This window comes from Carcharhinus amblyrhynchos, chromosome 5, assembly GCF_965287045.1.
Source record: "Carcharhinus amblyrhynchos chromosome 5, sCarAmb.v2.hapA, whole genome shotgun sequence".
NCBI classification, from domain to species: Eukaryota; Metazoa; Chordata; class Chondrichthyes; order Carcharhiniformes; family Carcharhinidae; genus Carcharhinus; species Carcharhinus amblyrhynchos.
Window position 1 is genome coordinate 54,226,597 of NC_137328.1, and position 24,643 is coordinate 54,251,239.

The window sequence follows — 24,643 nt, forward strand, 5'->3', positions numbered from 1 at the left end:
GCACAGCCTCAAGATAAAAGGGGGGCGGTTTAGAACGGAGTTGAGGAGGAACTTCTTCACTCAAAGGGTGGTGAATCTCTGGAATTCTCTGCCCGTTGAAGTGGTGGAGGCTGCCTCGCTAAATATTTTTAAGACGCGGGTTGATGGGTTTTTGATAGGAGAGGGGATTAAGGGTTATGGGGAGAGGGTGGGAAAGTGGAACTGAGCAGCGACAGATCAGCCATGATCTTATTGAATGGCGGGGCAGGCTCGAAGGGCTGGATGGCCTACTCCTGCTCCTATTTCTTATGTTCTTATGTACCCGAACAAGCACCAGGATATGACGACTAGGGGATTTTCGCAGTAACTTCATTGCAGTGTTGATGTACACCTACTTGTAGCACTAATAAATAAACTTAAATTTAACTGGTAGAAAGACTCAAGAATACGTTTGAGATACTTGCAGCCTTTGATAATGATTTTGGTTCCAAGTAGGCAATTCCTTACCTTTAAATGGACATGCCCTTTCATTGTGATTGCAGCTTTTTAGCAGTTTCAGAATTGATGTGTCAAATGTTGCACTGCCTCAGTTTAGCTGAACTGTATGTGAATAAGCCTATCCTGGGCATGCTTGGCAATTAATTGAGTAGCTACAGGTGCCCCAATCACATCTGTCTCTTCCTCCACTTCAGGCCCCTTCTCCTCTGAAGATGCAGAACAATTTTCACCTTTCTTTTCTTGCAGCTCCAGTCCTCTCGACTACACCATGTGCAGACAACAAACATTCTGAATGCCCTTGGTGGTACTAACTGAAGGGTGTTCCCAGACCTGTCCAATCACCTGATTTGCATTTCTGCATCCCAATGGCTTGATCAGTAACTTTTCTTATATTTCTCCAGTGCTCTGGTTTCCACACAGAGAACAACAACAGAGGCATCTGTTGATTTGACATTAAAATAAGAAGATCATAGAATCATAAAATCCTTACGGTGCAGAAGGAGCCATTCTGCCCATCGAGTCTACACTGACCACAATCCCACTCAGGCCCTATCCCCATAACCCCACTAATCTCCCGACACTAAGTGGCAATTTATCATGGCCAATCAACCTAAACCACACATCTTTGGACTGTGGAAGGAAACTGGAGCATCCAGAGGAAACCCACACAAACACAGGAAGAATGTGCAGACTCCACACAGGCAGTGACCGAAGCTGGGAATCGAACTCAGGTCCTTGGCACTGTGAGGCTGCAGTGCTAACCACTGTGGCACTGTGTCACCCCAAGATCTGTGGGAGACTTGACCAGTGCAGGATAAAGAAATCGGGCAACATCCATAGAATTTTGCACAGACCTATCACAGGCGGGTGAAATGAACACAGTTTTGGAGGAAACAGATAAAGAGTTCAGCATCATGCCGAGCCCAAAATTCATTGAGGTGAGAGTGTAAGGGGAGAAAATTGAGTTCTTTGCTGAGTACAGAACATTCAATATCAGAAAGGGGCAAATCACACAGTTTAATGAATACATGGTAAGGACTGGAATTAGAAGGAGGGACAGAGGGGGTCCTGGATGGGTGTTGGTATCAATAAGTTATTAGAGCTTGCGTTCCTGAAAACACTTAAAAAAGGAAGCAAAAAAGTTTCTGCTTAAGCTATCAGATGAGTCAAAGAATGAAATGGAACTGGGGACAAAAAAAGCTTTAAGAGAGGGTGACTTGGTGTTGTTGGAGAGAGGTCAGGGGTGAACATATAGTGGCACATGGCACAGGTGGTGGATCTCAGGATGTTCTGAGAGCCTTGTTTGTCCCAGAGATACCTGTAATCCTGACTGCATTCAAAACAAGGAATGGCTGAAACCCATGTGGGGTAACTCAGAGATGAAAATAGTAGTTGAGGAATGAGTTTTGCTAAACACCTTGCCAAACATCAGGAGAGAAATGGAAAGTAAGGCAAACATGCTGAAAGAGATAAACAGAAATTTCCTCAGAGAGAAGTGCAGAACTTCTTCAAGGTAGGCACTCTTGGAAGAGGAATTGCAGTGAATCGCTAAAATAAAAGTGAAATACTCTGGATGCTTGAACTCTGAAATAAAAAAAGGAAAGTATTGGAAATACTCAGTAGGTCTGGCAGAATCTGTGGAGGGAGCAGCATGATGGCACAGTGATTAGCTCTGCTGCCTCACAGTGTCAGGGAGCTGGGTTCAATTCCTGGCTTGGGTCACTGTCTGTATGGAATTTGCATGTTCTCCCCGTGTCTACGTGGATTTCCTCCAGGTGCTCTGCTTACGTCCCATAGTCTGAAAGACGTGCTGGTTAGGTGCATTGACCCGAACAGGCGCCATAGTGTGGCAACTAAGGGAATTTCACAGTAACTCCATTGCAGTGTTAATGTAAGCCTTACTTGTAACTAATAAATAAACTCTAAACTTCTTAGAATTATAGAATCACAGAATCCCTACAGGCCATTTGGCCTATCAAGCCTATACTGACAACAATCCCACTCAGGCCTTATCCCGTAGCCCCACGTATTTACCCTGATAAACTTTCTGACACTAAGGGGCAATTTAACATGACCAATCAACCTAACCTGCACATCTTTGGACTGTGGGAGAAAACCGAAGCACCCAGATGAAACCCATGCAGTTACGGGGAGAACATGCAAACTCCACACAGCCAATCACCCGATGTGAGAATTGAACCTGGGTCCCTGGTGCTGTCCCTGGTTAGACAGCAGTGCAAACCACTGTGCCACCATGCCACCAAGAAATGCATCTACCTGCCTATCTTGCAGAGGTTTCCAGCAAGCTAATGAATGCACTTCAGTTAAATGTGGAAGTCAGTGGGCTCCTGCTGGCTTTGTCCCCCTCTTTAACCTGCTGCCTGCATTGGCCTGCATTGACACCCATTGACACTGTGACACAATTAACCCCATAGTGCAACTGGGGACAAAATTAGCACAGCTTTAACACACTTTCCATATATTTCAGAGGCAACTTCACCAACTCTACTCCAATCACGCTCCATAGACAGATTTGAAATTTATTTCAAGTTAATCCATTTCTCCTTGGACGAAGGGAACAAAAAGTGGGAGTTTTGAAAGAGATTTTCAAAGATTACAAAATGCCACAGAAATAGTGAGATCTCACAATCTGATAAGATCAGCTCACTGGGCACGTGTCACCGAACTTTTAAATTAACTAACAGCAGTTCCAGACTCCATCTGGTTAACTTTATCACTCAAATATAATCACACCGATGGCACTTATTGCTGATCACAAAAGGAGACTGTATAATGGGGACCGTATGTAATCATAATACATCATTGCAGTAATCCATTAAAAGTATGGAAAGCTGTGTTTTAAATATGAAAATCAGCATAGCAACAAAAATATGTTTGAAAGGACAAGGCGAATGTATCAGATGCACTTCCATGCGTTTACTGTCATTTCTGCCTGAGCTTTACCCAGATCCAGTGGCTGTTTTTTCTTGAGTTTGACTTGATTTGCTGTGTGAAGGAGCCCCTCCTTTTTCCTGGGCTGGATCTTGGCAGGATTGGTTTAAAAGTACTGAGCTGTAGGTTCCTCCCTCCTGAAGTTTTATGGTGTGGTGTTTGTTTTAACTCAGCTCGGCGGTTCCTGTTCTGTCAGCTCCCAGCCTCACGGTGCCTTTCTTCCTTGCAGGGTTTCAGCGAGTAGCCGGACAGCAGCAGCATGTCTGACCAGTCTACCTTCGACACCAACGTGGTCACAGTGACCCGCTTCATGCTGGAGGAGGGCAGAAAGGCGAAAGGCACAGGGGAACTGAATCAACTTCTCAGCTCCATTTACACTGCTGTCAAAGCCATCTCCTCGGCCGTAAGGAAGGCTGGCATCGCGAACCTGTAGGTATCCTGTCTGGGAATAACCTTCTCCTGCAAACCTTAACCCCACCCCCAGGGGTACCTTGTGAAACATGTCGAGTCAAATTACTATTCAACTCCTTAATGTGGCCATTTTTTTCTTTCCACTCAGAGTGATATTGCACGGGTTTAGAAAGCATGCAGTTTGTCTTTAACCAAAAGTAGAAACACCGGAAAATCTCTGCAAGTCTGGCAACATCTGTAAGGAGGGAAAAGAGCTAACGTTTCGAGTCCACATGACCCCTTGTCAAAAGATTCCAACATTCGCAGTAATTTGCTTCAATCCAGTTTGTTTTTTAACTTTGGTTTTTCGTCTGCCCTACAAATTAAATATTTTTCAGTATTTTTAATGGGGCGCAGCTTAATTTTAACCTATAGTTTAAGATACAGATGTGGGTTTAATTCTTTGGAGGATTTAAACCTGCGCTAATATTTTAAGAACTACCCAAAACATAAATTGAGTATTGCCACACATGCATCCAACTCCACTAAACCATGTCAGGTATTGATCCACGATTGCTTGTAGTTTAATACTTAATGATATAACTTTGATGTGGTCATGCACCTTTTTAATCTTTTTGGCTCAATGCCACTGTCTTTAAAAAAAACTCAACTATTTGTTTCGGTATTAGTCCTTTTTAGTTTTGAAAAGTTGGGAGGTGTGTCCTATGGATCCTCCAATGGGAGAGCACAATTTATACAACAGGAAGTGCTAACTCATGCTTACATTGCATTGATAGATTGTTATCTATGATGTAGTTATCTCTAAACAATACCTACTCACCTTCTGTTTAATATCACCAATAAACGATGTAAGTTCAGATCTGACAAGTCACTCTGGTTTTAGTTTGTTTTTAGTCAGTGTGTACCACTCTCAGATCAGAGCTCTCTTTGTGCTTTGACATTTCCAGTGTTACTCTTCACTGTATCATGTGTTTAATATTGAAATTCCACCTTCAATTTTAAAACGTACAGTTACTTTAATAGGATTTGACTGAAATATTTTTGAATGCTTTCCAAAAAAATCATGTTCATAAGAGAATCTTAATTTTCAGGACTGAATCATCCCCATACTGATGTGGGAACAGCAAATGTTGGAAATACCCAGCAGGTCTGGCAGCATGATTGGAGAGAGAAGTAGAGTTAGCATTTCTGGCCTGTGACCTTTGTTATCACACTAAGAAGTCGCACACCACCAGGTTAAAGTCCAACAGGTTTATTTGGTAACACAAGCTTTCGGAGTATCGCTCCTTCAGGTGAATGAGGAGTTGTGTTCACAAACAGGTCATATAAAGACACAAACTCAATTTACAAAATAATGGTTGGAATGCGAGTTTTTACAGGTAATCAAGTCTTAAAGGTACAGATAATGTGAGTGGAGAGAGAGTTAAGCACAAGTTGAAGAGGTGTGTATTGTCTGCAGCTGGGACAGTTGGTGAGATTTTGCAAACCCAGGCAAGTCATGGAGACAGTGTGACTTGAACCCAATATCACGGTTGGGGCCATCCTCATATGTGCGGAACTGGCTATCAGTTTCTGCTCAGTGATTCTGCTTTGTCATGTGTCATGAAGGCCGCATTGGAGAACACTTAACCAAAGATCAGAGGCTGAATGCCCATAACCGCTGAAGTGTTTCCCAACAGGAAGAGAACACTCCTGCCTGGTGATTGACGAGCTGTGTTCATTCATCTGTTATTGTAGCGTCTGCATGATCTCCCCAATGTACCATGCCTCAGGACATCCTTTCCTGCAGTGTATCATATAGACAACATTGGCTGAGTTGCAAGAATATGTACTGTTCCTGGTGGATGGTGTCCTTGCGTGAGATGATGGCATCCGTGTTGATGATCTGGCAAGTCTTGCAGAGGTTGCTGTGGCAGGATTGTACGGTATTGTGGCCACTGTTCTGAAAGATGGGTAGTTTGCTGCGGTCAATTGTCTGTTTGAGGTTGTGCGGTTGTTTGAAAGCAAGAAGTGGGGCTGTGGGGATGGCCTTGGCGAGATGTTTGTCTTCATTGATGACATGTTGAAGGCTCCGAAGAGGATGTCATAGTTTCTCTGATCAGCAGTTCCGACATGCCACAGCGAAAAACCACACCGACCTCCTTAGAAGACAAACATAGAACACGACGGACAGAGTACCCTTTGTCACCTAGTAGTTCCCTGGAGCAGGATTCTTGAAATACTAAAACTGCTCTGATGGTGATTCTTAGCTATTATCAATCATGGGGCTACTAAGAGATAAAAACCCAGAAATTCCATTAAAAATTGTTGGAAAAGGGCCTAAACATCACTCCCCACCCTCACCCTCTTTGTGCAGCTTTGGCAACTAAAACAGATGAAGCACTTGAAGAATACAGGGAAAGTAAAAAAGAACTCAAACACGGAGTGGGTAGGGCAAAAAAACACAGTAATTTCATTGCAGTGTCAGTGCAAGCCTACTTATTACACTAATAATAAAAAGTGGTCACGAAATGGCCTTGACAGGCAGGACTAAGAAGAATCCAAAGGCATTTTATACATATATTAGGAACAAGAGGGTTGCTAGAGAAAAAGTTGGTCCACTCAAGGACAAAGGAGGGAAATTATGCGTTGAACCAAATGAAGTTGGTGAGATCCTTAATGAGTACTTTGCATTAGTACTCACAAAGGAGAGGGATGCATTGATTGATGGTGTATGGAGGGGTATGTGAACCTTCTAGAGCAAGTCACTATTATAAGGGAGGAAGTGGTAGGTGTATTAAAAAGCAGTAAGGCAGATAAATAACCAGGGCCAGATGGCATCTATCCTAGATTTCTGAGGCCAACAAGAGAGGAAATTGTTGGACTTCTAACAGAAACCTTTGTTTCTTCTTTGGCCACAGGTGAGATCCCAGAGAATTGGAGGATACTCAATGTTGTCCCATTATTTAAGAAGGGTAGCAAGGAAATCCAGGTAATTATAGGCCAGTGAGCTTGACATCGGTGATAGTGAAATTGTTGGAGAAGATTCTTAGGGATAGGATCTATATATATATTTGGAACTGAATGGTCTTATTAGCGACAGACAACATGCTTTTGTATGAGGGGGATCAGGTCTCACTAATTTGATCAAGTTTTTTGAGAAGGTGACAAAAGTGATTGACAAGGGAAGGGCTGTGTATGTTGTCTACATGGACTTTAGTAAAGCATTTGACAAGGTCCCTCATGGCAGGCTGGTGCAAAAGGTTAAATCACATGGGATCACATAGACTAGCTAGATGGATTCAGAACTGGATTGGCCATAGAAGAAGAGGGTAGTAGTGGAAAGGTATTTTTCTGAATAGAGGTGTATAATTAGTAGGATTCCACAGGGATCAGTGCTGGGACCTCTGTTTGTAATATTTATAAATACTTGGAAGAAAACGTAGCTGGCCTGATTAAGTTTGCGGATGATATTAAGATTGCTGGAGTTGCAGATACTGATGAAGATTGTCAGAGAATACAGCAGGCTATAGATAAACTGGAAAATTGGGTGGAGAAATGGCAGATTGAATTTAATCTGGACAAATTGGATGGTAGATCCAATTCAGAGGAAGCTATAAATTAAATGGCAGAACCATCAGGAGCATAGACACACAGAGAGATCTGGGAGTCCAGGTCCACAGATCCTTAAAAGTGGCAGCACAAGTGAAAATGATGGTGAAGAAAGCATATGACATGTTTGCCTTCATTGACTGGGGCATCAAATATAAAAATTGGCAAATTCTGTTACAGCTGTATAACATGTTGGTTAAGCCACATTTGGAATAGTGTGTCCAATTCTGGTCACCATACTACCAGAAGGACAGAGACTTTGGAGGGAGTACAGAAAAGGTTTACCAGGATGTTGCCTGGTATGGAGGGTATTAGCTCTGAGGAGAAATTAAATAAACTGGGATTGTTCTACCTGGAAAGACAGAGGCAGATGAGCACCCTGATAGAAGATTATCAAATTGAGGGGCATAGATAAGGTGAACAGTTGGAACCTTTTACCTACAGCAGAAATGACACTTACAAGGGGGCACAAGTTCAGGATAAGGGGGGAAAGATTCAATAGAGATGTGTGGGGAACTTTTTTACACAGGGTTATGGGGGCCTGGAATGCACTGTCAAGTGAGGTGGTTGAGGCAAACACGTTAACGACATTTTAAGACTTATCTGGGTAGGTAAATGAACAGGTGGGGTATTGAGAGATGCAGGTCGTTAGTCCAGATAGGACAACATGATCGGCGCAGGCTTGGTGAGCTGAAGGGCCTGTTCCTGTGCTGTATTGTTCTTTGTGTTTCTTGGCCTGTTTGCTTAAGCTCAACGTGCCTTAACAAACGTTATGTGCAGGATATTTGTTTTAAATTCTAATCCATTGCAAACCATCTGTTAATGGGTAACATTTTTCTCAGTGATTGCACTGCACATTAACGATACTGACTCACTATTTCAGATGGAGGAATGAAGATGAGTCAGGCTCTTGCCTGTCAGGAAGGGATTCCTTCAAATTATGATCATTTTTTTCTTCTGCTAGTAACAAATAAAGTGCCCATGGCCTTCCAGGAAATATTGTCTGTATCTGTAAATCTGACTGTGTATGTATCAAATGGGTAAATGATACTTTTGTTTTGTTTTTGTTTTTATTCCAATTCAATCAAATCAAGTCCAATTCAGAGTCCCAACAAGTTGGGACATTCCTGATCCAAGCTGACAAGATAGGGCTCTCACCTCCTGTCTTGGGCTTGATTTACATGATCCAAGCTGATTGGAGTAGGCTTAGCTCCTCCTCCAAGGCTTGTTCTCATTTGCATCTTAGCCAAAAGGCAGAGATGCCACTTTTAAAAATTGCTTCAAATGAAGCTAAAATGTAACCTAATGACTTAAATCAAGCACAGCATGTTGATACTACACTTGATCTTAGCCAAAAGGCCGAGAAGCCGGATGACACCATTGCTGGATTTCCGAAAGTATTCGCTATCTTTGATACCCATGAGACCATCTGCATATCTGTGCAAATACAATGGCCTACCTGAACAGAAGGTACATTTCTCCAACATGTTGAGCAACTTCCAATGATGTATTCTGCAGCTTAATGCAGAACAGGCAGCAGTCACAATACTTTCATCCAAAGGCAATCATCTATACTGGGCATCTTTGAAAGTGTCAATGACAGCATGACCTGGGTGTGTTCCAAGAATTTGAGTGTTATCCTCTACTTATTCCCTATTGTCTTGTTGACAATAATGAAGCCATGTAAATTGATGCAGAGCCCATTTAAATTCTGGTCAATTGCTTCCATGTTCAAGGGCTCCTTCAAGCCATTGCCCAAGGAAACACTCGCAATGAGCAGGTAATTTATCTCAATCCCAAATATGAGAAGGAAGTGGCTGAGCAAGTGTACTTGTGTAACATGCACATTTCACTTCCTTCTGATTTGGACATAATTGGGAATTCATACCTGAAAGTGTATATACCTTATTAATAAGGTTGTCAAATAATTGTAAAATGCAGTTCATGGATCTTTAAATGCTGTATAGACTAATTCCATCATTCTGATAGATCATTCAGTAAAGAAAGCCTGATTTTATTTTCTGTAAATTAAAACCTGCATACCTCAAATTTCAAAATGCAGATTTACTGAGTGTCTTTCAATCTATGCTTATCTGAAAGGACATCAGTGTAAATGGTTGTGTGATTAGTTTACAGCTATCCTTTCTTTGGAGACACAGAATTTTGGTTTAGTTCTGTGTATTGCTCTGTTTAGGATAAGTAATGAGACCTGGGCCATGGCAACCTGTGGTATGTATGCTGGTGTGGCAACATTCCTGATTACTTGCAAAGTTACAACAAGATTCATGTTGGAGTATTTCTGTTTAGCTTGGTCAAAAGTTCAATGTTTTGTAACAGGATTTTTATACTGTTGCAATGAGGATAGAAAATATTTGCACAGCAATTAATTATTAGCTTGTTTCAAAGTCCCACCAGATTACGCCTGAAAACTGCTACTTTTGCATTAACAAAATGTAGTCTATGGATTTGTGACACTAATCATTGAATACAGGAGTTGGGACGTCTTGTCGAAGTTGTACAAGACATTGGTAAGGCCACACTTGGAATACTGTGTACAGTTCTGGTCACCCTATTAGAGAAATTCAGTTATGCAATGTACTTTGTGCCACTTTGGACGTTTGCAAGAATTTCAATTTTTCAATAATATATGAAGAAGAAATATTTTTTGACTGCTACAAAGAACAGTGCAAAGGGGAGGGATTGAACAAATTTTACTTTAATAATTCTCTTTTCTTCCTCAACTTTCCTACTTCTGCAAAGCATATATAGGTAGATGCAGACACAAGATCCAAAAGTGTCAGTTTTGTCTGAAGTAAAATCATACACGGTAGAATTTACTGTGAAATGTCTCATTGTTAGTGTGGCTTTAAGCTGTTTGTGAAATTTATAACAGGCTGACACAGACTGACAAACATCTAACTTCCTGCAGGGAATGTAACATAAAGCAAACCAGAACTGGGACCGAAAATCAATTCATAGCTGTTGAGTCCAAAGAATTATTTCTTTGATTATCTAATTTGCAAAATGTGCCAGAGTTGAAAGAATTATACATTGCATTAGCAGCAGAAAATCAGTGGGCGGGATTTTCTGGCCATGCTCACCCCAAAACCGGAAAATCCCGCCCAAGGTCAACGGATCTTTCCGTGGTCCACCCATCGCCCGCTCAGATTCTTGTGGTGAGCAGAATGGGAAAATTCACCCCATTTAGATATAAAACATTTATTGGGTTTATGTTTCTTTAATTATTAATGTAATTACTGTATAGGATCCCTACAGTGCAGAAGGAGATCATTTAGCCCATTGAGTCTGTACTGACTCTCTCTGACAAAGTACTCACCTTACCTAGGGCCTTTCCCCCACCCTTTTCCCATCACTCCACACATTTCCCATGGCTAATCCATCTAACTTACACAAGTTGGGACACCTAAGGGACAATGTAGCATGGCCAGTCCACTCAATCTGCCCATCTTTGGACTGTGGGAAGAAACCACAGCACCCAGAGGAAACCCATGCAGAGAATGTGCAAATGCCATGCAGACAGTCATCCAAGGCTGGATTGAACCTGGATCCTTGGAACTATGAGACACCAATGCTAATCACTGTGCCATCATGCCTAATCTCAATACTTCTGTTTTAGCCACATATAATTAATGGTAATGATTTATAGTTTGGGCCTGAGTGTTATGCAATTCGTATAGTTTTGCAGAGTTTCATAATCTACTTTTTAATTACCTAGCCTACCTTACCCACCATATTATAACTCAGTTATTCATTGAAGGTCAAACGTCATCACAAGAATCATGGGCTGATTTTTCTGTCTGGGTTCAATACCAATATAATTAAAGTAGTGGTATATACATTCTCCTGGGACCTAGACTTTCACTGATTTCAACAGGTCAGGCTCAAATAATTCATTTGAATTATTTTGAATGGGCATTCCGACTAGATGGCCATTTCTATCAGGGAGCACACCTTGAGGAAAAAAGGGACATTACCACTACAGGCAATGGAATCTGGAAAGAAAGACTTGCATTTGTATCATGATTTTTTATTACCAATCAGACATTACAAAGCAATTTAGCAAAGTTTTTGATGTATTGTAACTACTGTAACAAAGGAAATGCAGCAACCAATTGTGCACACAAAAAACTCCCACAATAGTAATGTGATTAAAAACTAAATAATCTGTTTATTGAGATACTGATTAATTGAAATATACACATTAGCCAGGACACTGGGATCTCTCCCTGTTCTTCTTCCAAATAGTGTCAAGGGTAATCTTTTACATCCACCAGAGCAGGTTTATGGGGCTCCAGTTAACTTCTTGTCTGAAAGACAGCACCTTCCATAGTGCAGTACTCTTTCAGCATTGCACTGGAGACTCAACCTGGAACCTCATAATTTGGAGATGAAAGTGCTACCAATTGTTGCCACATAGCCTAGTAAACTGTCCCTGCAAGCAGCCTGGACCTTATTTTTCACTGACTATATTCCACTGACAGATTGAAATTTTAATTCATTTTTGGTTTTAATAGTGTTAATTTTTGTAATTGTAATATTTTTTTAAATTGTAAATTTAAAATTTTATTGCCTTAATTCCAACAAAGCTACTGAATGCCTTAGGTATCTTGATGAATGACAGGAGCTCCCAGCCCAGTTTTTCCGCTGCTATTTGCGGGCGTGTCCCAGAGTCAGTGTAACCCCTGAGGAAGAACTACTTTGGCTACGACTGGAATGGGCAGTGTTGGTTATTCTGTTATACGAAAAACCTTTAAGTAACCACCCAAATAACAGGTGCTCCAAATGGAAATTGTTTTTATGAGAAAGAAATTAAACCTGTTTTGTTCATAAAGAGGAATTCATCTTACACCCAATCTGGACCAGAATCATGTCATTGTCATATTGGCTCAGGTGATTTTTAATCACCCAGGGCACCATCTGAAACAAGCATTTGGCAGCTTAACCTTGCAATTTAGGATTCTAAACTAATTGTACCTGAACTTTTCGAGTTCTGGAAAGGGATGAAGCTGGTACCACTCTTGTGCCATGAAATTGTACTGGGTCTCGAGTGGCCTAACTAACAGTTCTCCCTTTCCCTTACTGGCAAAAATGAGTTAAATCAGAAATAGGATGGAAGAGTCAATTACTAGGAGGCACAGGTTTAAGGTGCGAGGGGCAAGGTTTAAAAGACATGTACAAGGCAGATTGCTGGAAGCAACTCAAAAAGGCCCAAATTTGTCAGTTTTTATTGCTGTGGATCACTCAGCAATTAACTTTTACTTGGCCTCAGTCTCTCTCCTTTATATTGAACTATGAGGAGAGGCTGAATAAACTAGGCTTGTACTCGTTAGAGTTTAGAAGAATGAGGGGAGATCTCATTGAGACGTATAAGATGATGAATGGGATGGATAGGATAGAGGTGGAGAGACTCTTCCCGCTCAGAAAGGACAGTAGGACTAGGGGGCACAGCCTCAAGATAAAGGGGAGGCGGTTTAGAACGGAGTTGAGGAGGAACTTCTTCACTCAAAGGGTGGTGAATCTCTGGAATTCTCTGCCCGTTGAAGTGGTGGAGGCTGCCTCGCTAAATATTTTTAAGAAGCGGGTTGATGGGTTCTTGATAAGAGAGGGGATTAAGGGTTATGGGGAGAGGGCGGGAAAGTGGAACTGAGCCACAACAGATCAGCCATGATCTTATTGAATGGCGGGGCAGGCTCGAAGGGCTAGATGGCCTACTCCTGCTCCTATTTCTTATGTTCTTATGTTCTTATATACCACTAAGATCTGTAGCCTTGAAGTGTCAGGTAAAGTTTTACATTGAAAATGTTTTGCACTTTGCATGAGGTAACGCTCCAGTGTTTTTTCCCTCTGAAATTTTGATTTAATGCAGGTGCATCTTTTATACACAAAACTGATTGGTTTTGCAATTGCCCTTGTGGAATAATGATATAGTATAACATTGGGGAGGCGATAATGTAGTGGTGTTGTTTAGTATTTCAGAGACTCAATTTGATCAGGACCTGGGCTCAAATTCTGCTATGGCAGATAGTGAAGATTGAATTCAATAAAACTCTGGAATGAAAAATCTGCTGATGACCATGAAACCATCGCTGATTGTCGTAAAAACTCATCTGATTCACTAATGTTCTTAAGAGAATGAAATCTGCCATCCTTACTTGGCCTGGCCTACTTGTGACTCCAGACCCACAATGTATTTGATTCTTAAATGGCCTATCAAGCCACTCAGTCCAAGGGCTAAGGCATTCAGGATGGACAGTAAATACTGGCCCAACCAGTGATTCTGATACCCCATGTAAGAATTATTTTTAAAAATCCCCAGTTTATCCAGCCTCCTTTGCACCCAAAATGTTGAAACTAAACTAAGCAATAAAACAAATTTATAGTGTTATAGCATTCTGCATAAAGAGATGTTTGTACTTGGGTCTTAATGACAATTTTCATTGTTTGTGAGGAGACGGTGACACACTGTGAGCAAGTCATTGCCTGAAAGTCTCCCATCTCGCCCTCCATGGTGATTGTAGCAGATGAGACAGAAAATTTGGCGGACTATTTAAAGGTCCATTGAGCTCAGGAGGGAATTTCCAGTCTTGGGGTGCAGGCAGCCGGAGAATTCCACCCATTATTACTCACATTAATGGTGTTAGTTAGACATTAATTAATGTCATTGCCTACTAATACATGATATGATTGCAACATTAATGAAAATGACCACCCCAACTGCAAAGGTTCTTCTCCCTTCTTCCTGTTCATTAAGACATGGTCTGTTTAGAACAAAGAAAATTACAGCACAGGAACAGGCCCTTTGACCCTCCATGCCTGCACTGAGCATGCTGCGTGACTTAACTGAAACTCCCTATTCTTCCGGGGACCATATCCCTCTATTCCCATCTCATTTATGTACTTATCAAGATGCCCCTTAAAAATCACTACCATATCTGCTTCCCCTACTTCCCCAGCAATGAGTTCCAGGCACCCACCACTCTCTGTGTAAAAAATCTGCCTCGTACGTCTCTTTTAAACCTTGCCTCCTAGTAATTGACTCTTCCATCCTAGGAAAAAGCTTTTGACTATCCACTCTGTCCATGCCTCTCATAATCTTGCAGATTTCTATCAGGTCTCCCCTCAACCTTCGTCGCTCCAGTGAGAACAAATCAAGTTTCACCAACCTCTTCTCATAGTTAATGCCCTCCATACCAGACAACATCCTGGTAAATCTTTTCTGCACCCTCTCCAAAGCTTCCACATCCTTCTGGTAGTGTGATGACCAGAATTGAACACTATTTCCAAGTGTGGCCTAACTAAAGTTCTGTAAAGCCGCAACATGACTTGCCAATTTTTAAACTCAGTGCTCTGGCCGATGGAGGTAAGCATGCCGTATGTCTTATTGACTACCTCCTCCACCTGCATTGTCACTTTCAGTGATCTGTACCTGTACCTGTACACCCAGATCCCTTTGCCTATCAATACTCCTAAGGGTTCTACCATTTAGTGTATATTTCCTATCTGTATTAGAAGTTCCAAAATGCATTACTGTACATTTGTCCAGATTAAACTCCACCTGCCATCTGTCTGCCCAAATCTTCAACTGATCTATAACCTGCTGTATCCTCTGATGGTCCTCATCACTATCCGCAAATCTACTAACCTTTGTGTCATCCGCAAACCTACTAATCAATCCAGTTACATTTTTCTCCAAATCATTTATATATACTACAAACAGCAGTTTAATCCTGAAGTTTCTTCTTAAAACCAATAACATATATTAATCCAAGGTTCAAAAGTAGAAATCGGGAAAGGAGTTGCAACTCCATTTAAACCTTACAAAGAGCAATACTGCAGAGAGTAACATATTTCTGTAAAATCACATGTCAGTGTAATATGACTTTGTACATATTCTGGTTGAATAATAATGCTAATTAACTTCTAGTTATGGGATTTCTGGAAGTGGAGTCAATGTAACAGGGGACGTGGTGAAGAAGCTCGATATACTTGCCAATGACATGATGGTCAACATGTTAAAATCTTCCTTCAGTACATGTGTGCTTGTGTCTGAAGAAGAGAAAAATGCCATGATCGTGGACCCAGACCAACAGGTCAGTTGTTAGGCTATTATACCTATTGTAAAAGGCAACATTTTGCCTTAAAATTGGAATTCATGTATTTTTGGGTAAGTACTACTGTAATATATTATACATAATTAAGAAGTGCATAGGGTGGAAGAGGAATCAATTCTGTTATATTGACAATCCTATTATTAATTTTCAGGGGAAGTATATTGTCTGCTTTGATCCACTAGATGGCTCTTCCAATATTGACTGCCTTGTTTCCATTGGAACAATTTTTGCCATCTATAAAAAGGTAACATTTTACTTATTGTAGAATTCTTTACTGTTGTCCTTTTTAAAAAGATAAAGGTCAAGTTATCTGGGAATTTTGTTTTATTTCTGAAAGATTAAACTTATTTTCCTCTGGACTGGTTTGATTTATTGTAGTGGTGTCAGGTGAGGGGTTCACACTTTCAAACTCAGTAGTGGTAACCCCAGGAAATCACTTGATCAACTACACAACATCAACTGTAATTATGGGCCAGAATAATCTGCATCTTGGTTTTTTTCCTTTTATTTGCTCAGAACATCCAGGCCATTCTAGCCACCTAGACAATTGGTTACCAATGTTGTTTGCCTGCTACTACGTTTAAGGGTAAAAGTTCTAATCAATAAAATTTAAGTCAACAGTGTAGTGGTAATATGAAAACATCCAGAGGGATGCAATATGATTGCATTAATGTTAAAACTTGGATTTTGCTGATTAGAATTACATGACATCTTCTACCAAACTACCAATGTCAGAGTCAGTATGACTCAATCTGTCATTGACATAGAAGGTTTTGAAATGGGGGCTTAGTCCATGTTCTGTTATTTAAGTTCTTTCTCAAATCCAACCCTTTAGCTTCTTTAATGAATGATCGTATTTGGTGTCTTATTCCCCATTAATGTATTGCAGGAAACATACATTGTCAAGAAATATTGTTCAGTCAGCCTTCTATTCTATTCCATTCTTTATATTCTAATGAACATGACCAAGGCCCTTATTACTTTCTCACGCTCTTGAGGATGATATATTTTACTTTTCAGTTGGGTGGTTAGCACTGCTGCCTCACAGCACCAAGGACCCAGGTTTGATTCCCAGCTCGGGTCACTGTCTGTGCGGAGTCTGCATGTTCTCCCATGTTTGCGTGAGTTTCCCCTGGGTGATCTGATTTCTCCCTTTTCTGTGACAAGAACTTTACTTCTTTTGTTTAGAAAGGAATTGCAGCATTCCTCAGTGGGGATTCCGAGTGTGAGCTGTAGTTGCATTATCATGTTGTCTGAGCAACCAATCACATTAAAGAATTCTTATCTAACCAGAAAATGAAAAACACCAATCATCAAATGACTTTAAAGACAGCAAAATAAAGATTGGGACGTTCACATGGGGTTAAAGTAGAAGCTGAAATATATATTTTTAAAACTTTTTAAATGACCATTAATTGTAATTGGTACATTTAATAATGTTCAAAGTATGGAATTGTATTTTCAAAGCCATTTTGGCCTGTGGCAAATATTACTTAGATCACTATTTAAAAACTCATTTGCACCTCATTAAACAAAGTTTAACTTTTTAACAAGGTTTTTAATGGAATCCTTTTCAGATCAATTGATTGCAGCTTCTGGGAGATGAGGTCCACAGCACACCATGTGGCAGACTAGTGTATGACAGATCACAACTGCCTCACCTCTGCTGATAGCTTGCTGTCAGAAACATTGCAGATTCCAAGCCAACTTAATGTTTACACTGTAACTTGTAGCATTTTAGTTCACCTTTGCAATAATTCAATCTAATAACCACCATTCTATTCTATATTCAGACTTCGAGTGGTGAGCCAAACGAAAAGGATGCTTTGCAGTCAGGCCGTAACATGGTAGCAGCTGGTTATGCTTTGTATGGCAGTGCCACAATGCTGGTATTATCCACAGGAAATGGGGTGAACTGCTTCATGCTGGATCCAGTAAGATCTTGTAATGTTCAGTTTTATTGTCAAAAGCCACTGTGTTATAAATGAATTTTGATGACTGTGAAATGTTGTGACTTGTAAACTAGAAAACTCTGTACTCAGTAACATTTCCCCCTCCAATTCATTCAATCACATTTAGTCCATTACATTTTCATATTCCAACAAGGAAAGATTGGTGTATAATCACTGACCGATTGGCATTCCTCTGTGAGCTTTTACAGTATTATAAATCAATACTAACAAAGATTTCTGGACTTCAAGGAAAGTTCTAATTTTCATATTGACATTGAGGAAGATCCATAAAGATCATTGATTGCTAAGCCCATAGTCTGCTTGCAGCTAGTAAATGACAGGCCTATGTCGATGTTGTTGGAGACAGCCATTGAGGTTTATTGCTGGTAGCTTCACGTCTCTGGCGGCAATTTGAGGAGGACAAACCAGCTTATGGCTCTCTGCGTTTTATTCATGTTATAACACTGGCTTCCAGGTGAAGCCAAAAACATGTGATTATAAATTTCAAAGTTAAATTTTTAAAGGAGGCTCCATTTTAAACAATTATATTCTCATTTGCATATATACTATCTTTAAAAGAATGATTTTTGTTATTAAGGCCTGAACGGTTACCCACAAGCAATTCACGATAGGTGTTGATTGTTACTCTGCCAATGTTCTTCTGACTGTTGGATGTAGGGCCCAGATTTTCAGAGTCACAGAGACTTCAAGGATTTTCCAAAATGGCAGGTGGTTTTGGATCGAGAAGGCCCTTTCCTATTTCCGATTTAACCCATTTTGTCAGTAGGGGAAAAGGAGAGAAACGTAACTCAAATGTGAGGGAAACCTGAACTAAATCCCACTTTCACTAGAGCAAGGGTCTTATCCCAAGTTGTGATTGTTGTGAATCTTCAGAAAAGTTTCAAATGTTCTCAAAGAACAAATAAGATCTGTAGAACTGTCAAGCAGGGAAGATATTTAAATACCCAGCCCTTTAAAAATTAAAAGAACTGACAACTAGTGTGTTATAGTTGAAAAAGATTGTTCCAGCAGTTTCAATAGCTGTTTGTAGACATTACTCTAAGTGCTAGCATTACAACATTATTAATATTTAGCTGCTTTCCACAATAGATTATCACAGTAATTATCATTATCCTAAGATCAGTTTGTTTGACAGCTCAAATAGTTATTCAAGGATTAGCGGTCTCTGATTTAGGGTCATGAATACAACTACTTGTTTTTAGAAGAGATTAAGTCATTGGGGGAATTTAACTGTTTTGAATAATGTTCGTGATTTTGTTTTATAAAGTAAAGCAAATAATAAATATTTAGAACCTTTCTTTATTTAATCTTAATATGGCTCCTTAAGTCTGACCATCAATAGTTGATATGTATGGTGGAAAGATAGAGGCGGGGATATGGATTTGCATGAATTGTCATGCATGAGCATGGGGAGTGAGTGGAGTGCTGGTGAGAGAGCATATATGAGGAGTGAGAGATAGAGAAGCAGATGTTGAAGGAAACAATTTAAGTAACGTACCAGAGGAACTAGGTGAACCTTTTAAACAGCCTGCCTTATCACTCAGCAGCCCCTGTGACCACTTCTGTTCTGCATCCTGGGGCTCTCTATCCTGCACCATCCCCTACCCCCACTGCATCGCACACCGCAACCCTCGAGGATCCATTATTTGAGGCAGAGAGCAGTGAATCCCACTACCTAATTCAGGAGCAAAAATCTGGGCTTAGATGTTGCAGCTGCCTTCTGTGCCATTCTCTTATGTGCAGGCAAATTAATTATTTAGGTTTAGCTTGCCTTGAAAACTACAGGACGTGACTACAAAAATTCTGCAAATGAAATTTATAAATCCAAATTTGCCATCTGTCATTGTCAACTGTCCAAAGTAAAATGCTATCAAGGTACGGCATAAGTTCACAAATATTGTGTAGTATAAATGCTTTGCAATGAAGTGCTACTAAATATTCGAATGTCAGTCCATCCTTAGCTTTGAATAGTATGTTTATCACTTGCACTGACTTCAATAATTTGTGTCATTAGGCAATTGGGGAATTCATTTTGGTGAACAGGAATATAACCATGAAGAAGAAGGGGAATATTTACAGTATTAATGAAGGTTATGCAAAGTACTTTGACAATGCAGTTGCCGAGTACGTGATGAAGAAGAAATATCCTGAGGTATGGTCAAGAATATCATCTCAATTTACAAAGAGTGAACAGCCTCCTTGTTCTGGAAGTCACTTTGCCTGTCTTTAACCCACAGGATGGTAACTCTCCCTATGGTGCAAGATATATTGGGTCAATGGTTGCGGATGTGCATAGGACCCTGGTGTATGGAGGAATCTTCCTGTACCCAGCAAATTCAAAAAGCCCTAAAGGAAAGGTATGAAAGAAATAATCCAAACTCTAGTTACACCAAATTATCCGACAAAATGCTGAACTCTTCTGCACAAGTCTGGTCACTATCTCAGAAGTTAATTGTAGACTTTTAAAAGTATGTCTGATTGCTATATCCCAGTAATTCACTCTTTTAATGGAATCTTGATGTAGGTGTATACTTATCATTCAAAATTGTGTGTTTGTAATGTTTTCAACAGAAAACTGTAATAGCTGCAGAGCTTGTAGTTGCCAACTGTGATGCCCAACATTGATAAATGTACACCGATATAAAAGTAAAGTTAACATTGTCCCACATGACCATAGGCTGCGCTCTTTTATGAGGGGGAAAGCGGACTGGTGGTGACTTAACCTGAAGATCACCACACCTCAGACAAGGGGCAGGGTTCAGAAGATAAATAACCACCAATATAAGCTTTATAGTCTCATTGAGTGTTGATTTTCCTGGTAATTTAGGATTATTTCTTCAGAAACCAATTGTGAAACCTCTTGTGATACAAATATCTTCAGTTGCTCTATAATGTGGATGAACAATGGCAGTTTACATTCATGGAATCTTATTGCTGAGCCAAAGCTAAATGAGATTGTGTGCAATACAAATGTGGATGACTAGGAATCAATATGCAAAGAATCTGAGATTTATGTTCTAAATGTCAGATTTGAGTTGTTTGGGATTGCAGTTCTAATGCTATTGGAAAAGTAATTTGAAGACCTGGACAAATGAACTAGAACCAGGAGGCAAATTCGACTGTGGCAACTGAGGAGGTAAAGACTACTATTGGCAATGGTGACTATGTAACTACCGGATTGACATTAAAAACCCATCTGCTTCACTAATGTCCTTCAGGGAAGGAAAACTGCCGGCTTTACCAAGCCTAGATACAAGCAAATTACTGCGGATGCTGGAATCTGTAAGAAAATGCTGGAAAATCTCAGCTCTTTTCTCTCCTTACAGATGCTACCAGACCTGCTGAGATTTTCCAGCATTTTCTCTTCTAGTTACCAAGTCTGGCCTGTATGATTCCAGAACCTCAACAATGTGGTTGACTTTTAACTGTCCTCTGAAGTAAGCGATTCAGTTGTTAAATAGGCAGTTCACAACCACTTTCTCGGTAGCAATTAGGGATAGGTAATAACTACTGATCTTGCTAGCAATGCCTGCATCTTAGTTTCTGTTAAAATGTAAATATATTTTAAGGGAACATTTAAATACCTCCATTCTATTGAAATTTCTATGGGATCAGAATTTACTGTCAAAGTAACAGTGAGGCTGACAGTGCTGAATATTTATGCAGCAACTTCAGGGGAAAGTTGATATAAAGTTAAGTGAGAAAACTCGGAGATTGTTGTCCAAGTTGTGACATTCAACTGTACGCTTCTTAAATTGACCTCTAATCTGCCTCAAAAACATTCAACAACATGAAGTTCTTGAACTTGGGTGATAGATATGAAGCAAAATTACTACTTAGTGTTTATCCAATTCAGTCTAGGAACTGTTTTTAACAGCATAGAATCATAGGATCTCTACAGGGATGAAGGAGGCTTTTCGGCCCATTGAGCCTGCACCGACAACAATCCCACCCAGACCCTATTCCTGCAACCCCACTCTACTAATCTCCCCTGGCTGTAAGGGATAATTTAGCATGACCAAAAATCCTAACCCATTCATCTTTGGACTATGGGAGGAAATTGGAGCACCCAGAGGAAACCTACACAGACGTGGGGAGAATGTGCAAACTCTATACAGACAGTCACCTGAGGCCAGAATCAAACCTGGGTTCCTGGCACTGTGAGACAGCAGTGCTAAACACTTTGCCACTGTGCCACCCATGGTAAATCTTAATTACTGTGAAACAACTTATCTGAGACTGAAAATTAGCTTTTACATGTGGATTCTCATATTTACATTTTCAATTATTGGAGATTTTAAAATAATTTTTGTATAGAAACATGTAAAATTGGAACAAGAGTAATCCATATGGCCTTTTGAGCTTGCTCTGCCATTCAGTATGATCATGGTTGGTTCTCTATCTCAACACCATACTCCTGCATTCTCCCCATACCCCTTGAACTTTTATAGTTTAGAAATCTATTTCCTTCTTGGGTATATTCAGTGACTTAGCTTCCACAACCTTCTGTGGTAGAGAGTTCCACAGGTTTACCACCTTCTGAGTGAAGAAGTTTCTGCTCATCTCAGATCTAAATGGACTACCCCATATCCTAAATCTGTGACCCCCTTGTTCTAGACCGCTCCACTCCCAGCCAGAGGAAACAATATCCCTGCATCCAGTCTGTCCCAGCCCTGTCCAGAAGTTTGTGTTTCAATTAGATCCCTTCTCATTCAGTGAAATCAGGCCCAGTTGACCTAATGCAACAATTCTGCCATCCCAGAATCAGTCTGGTGAACCCTTGCTGCACTCTATCAATGATAAATATATCCTTCCTTAGACAAGGGGATTAAAATTGCTCACAACACTCCAGATGTGGTCTCACTAAGGCCCTCTCCAGCTGCAATACTTGTCCTTTGTCAATTCAATCTTTTTCTTCTATACATTTAGAGTTCACTTTCCTTATAATGTGGTGAGGATAGTTTGCTCCTTTTCTGTATTCTGCTCTGTTAACTGATGTGGAGATGCCGGCTTTGGACTGGGGTTAACACAGTAAGAAGTCTCACAACACCAGGTTAAAGTCCAATAAGTTTATTTGGTAGCAAACGCCACTAGCTTTTGGTGCTCTGCCCTTCGTCAGCTGAGGTGGGGAGTTCTAACCATAAGCAGGGAATATAAAGGCATACACTCAGTTTACAGAATACTGATTAGAATGTGAGTCATCTCAGCACCTCACTGAACTGCAAGCCCACGGATAACCTCACGATGCTCCACTTCTCCAACTCCCACCCTAAACACGTTAAAGAAGCCATCCCCTACGGACAAGCCCTCCGTATACACAGGATCTGCTCAGAAGAGGAGGATTGCAACAGACGCCTCCAGACGTGAAAGATGTCCTCATGAGAATAGGATATGGCACTTGACTCATCAATTGACAGTTCCGATGTGCCACAGCGAAAATCCGCACCGACTTCCTCAGAAGACAAACGCGGGACATGGTGGACAGAGTACCCTTTGTCATCCGGTACTTCCCTGGAGCGGAGAAGCTACGACATCTTCTCCGGAGTCTTCAACATGTCATTAATGAAGACGAACATCTCGCCAGGGCTATCCCCACACCCCCACTTCTTGCCTTCAAACAACCGCACAACCTCAAACAGACCATTGTCTGCAGCAAACTATCCAGCCTTCAGGAGAACAGTGACCACAACACCACATAACCCTGCCACAGCAACCTCTGCAAGACATGCCGGATCATTGATACAGATGCCATCATCTCATGTGAGAACACCATCCACCAGGTACACAGTACCTCTTGCAACTCGGCCAATATTGTCTACCTGATACGCTGCAGGAAAGGATGTCCTGAGGCATGGTACATTGGGGAGACCATTCAGACACTATGACAATGGATGAATGAACACTGCTCGACAATCGCCAGGCAAGACTGTTCTCTTCCTGTTGGGGAACACTTCAGTGGTCACGGGCATTTGGCCTCTGATCTTCAGGTAAGTGTTCGCCAAGGCGGCCTTCATGACACACAACAGCACAGAGCTGCTGAGCAGAGACTGATAGCCAAGTTCTGCACACATGAGGATGGTCTGAACCAGGATCATAGGTTCATGTCACACTATTTGTAACCCCCATGACTTGCCTGGGCTTGCAAAATCTCATTAGCTGCCCCAGCTGAACACTTACACATCTCTTTAACCTGTGCTTAATGCTCTCTCCAGTCACATTGTCTGGACCTTTTTTAAGACTTGATTACCTGTAAAGACTCGCATTCTAATCTGTATCCTGTAAACTGAGTGTATGTCTTTATATGCCCTGTTTGTGATCAGAACTCTCCACTCACCTGACGAAGGGGCAGAGCCCTGAAAGCTAGTGGCATTTGCTATCAAATAAACCTGCTGGACTTTAATCTGGTGTTGTGAGACTTCTTACTGTTAACTGATTGCAGACCTGTTATGAGACACTAGCTAGGGAGGGGATAAATCAGCTGGAGATTTTGGCTCACCACTCAACAGTGACTTCTATTGGAAATAAAATTGTGTTTCCTGTGACCATCAATGCCTTCTGCGCTGATTGAGCTGCACGGGTGGGATTGCCAATGATGCAAGGAGCATTATCTCAACAAACATATATTGGAAGTTTTCACATGTCAAACAATCTGCTGAATGTTTTCTTTACAGCTTCGACTTTTGTATGAAGGCAACCCCATGGCATTTATTGTAGAACAAGCAGGAGGCATGGCTACAACAGGTACGGAGGCAGTGCTGGACATTAAACCGGAATCCATTCACCAGCGGGTACCAATTGTAATGGGATCCACGGACGATGTTCAAGAATACATTGACATTGTAAATAAATACAATTCTAAATAACTATAGTGACAATGACAAACTCTGACCAAATACCTGGACCAAACATTGTTTTTTAGTGCAAAGAAAGACTTCAACTTGATAATCCAAATCATAAATGTAATTTTAATTACTGAAGCTCTTGATGAGGTGTGGCTGGGATCAGTATTAATTCTTGTATCTTTATGTAACTATCTGCACAAAATCTGTACAACACACATTGATGAAGGAGTCTAAATAAATACTAGGATTGGTAACTCTTCCAGTC

The 24,643-nt window shown here is 40.8% G+C and overlaps 1 protein-coding gene and 1 non-coding gene across 2 annotated transcripts; one reads left to right on the top strand and one right to left on the bottom strand.

Moving 5' to 3' along the window:
• Nucleotides 1-3,452: 3,452 nt before the first annotated feature.
• Nucleotides 3,453-24,643, top strand: LOC145343038 (fructose-1,6-bisphosphatase 1-like). Its single transcript, XM_080188803.1, has 7 exons — nucleotides 3,453-3,858; nucleotides 15,377-15,542; nucleotides 15,715-15,807; nucleotides 17,357-17,497; nucleotides 19,551-19,688; nucleotides 19,774-19,893; nucleotides 24,208-24,643. Exons 1-7 carry the CDS (start codon nucleotides 3,689-3,691, stop codon nucleotides 24,397-24,399), a joined length of 1,020 nt encoding a protein of 339 aa, XP_080044929.1. The 5' UTR covers nucleotides 3,453-3,688; the 3' UTR covers nucleotides 24,400-24,643.
• LOC145343632 (U2 spliceosomal RNA) lies at nucleotides 8,604-8,802 on the bottom strand. Its single transcript, XR_013886766.1, has one exon. It is a non-coding gene; the product is annotated as a U2 spliceosomal RNA (small nuclear RNA).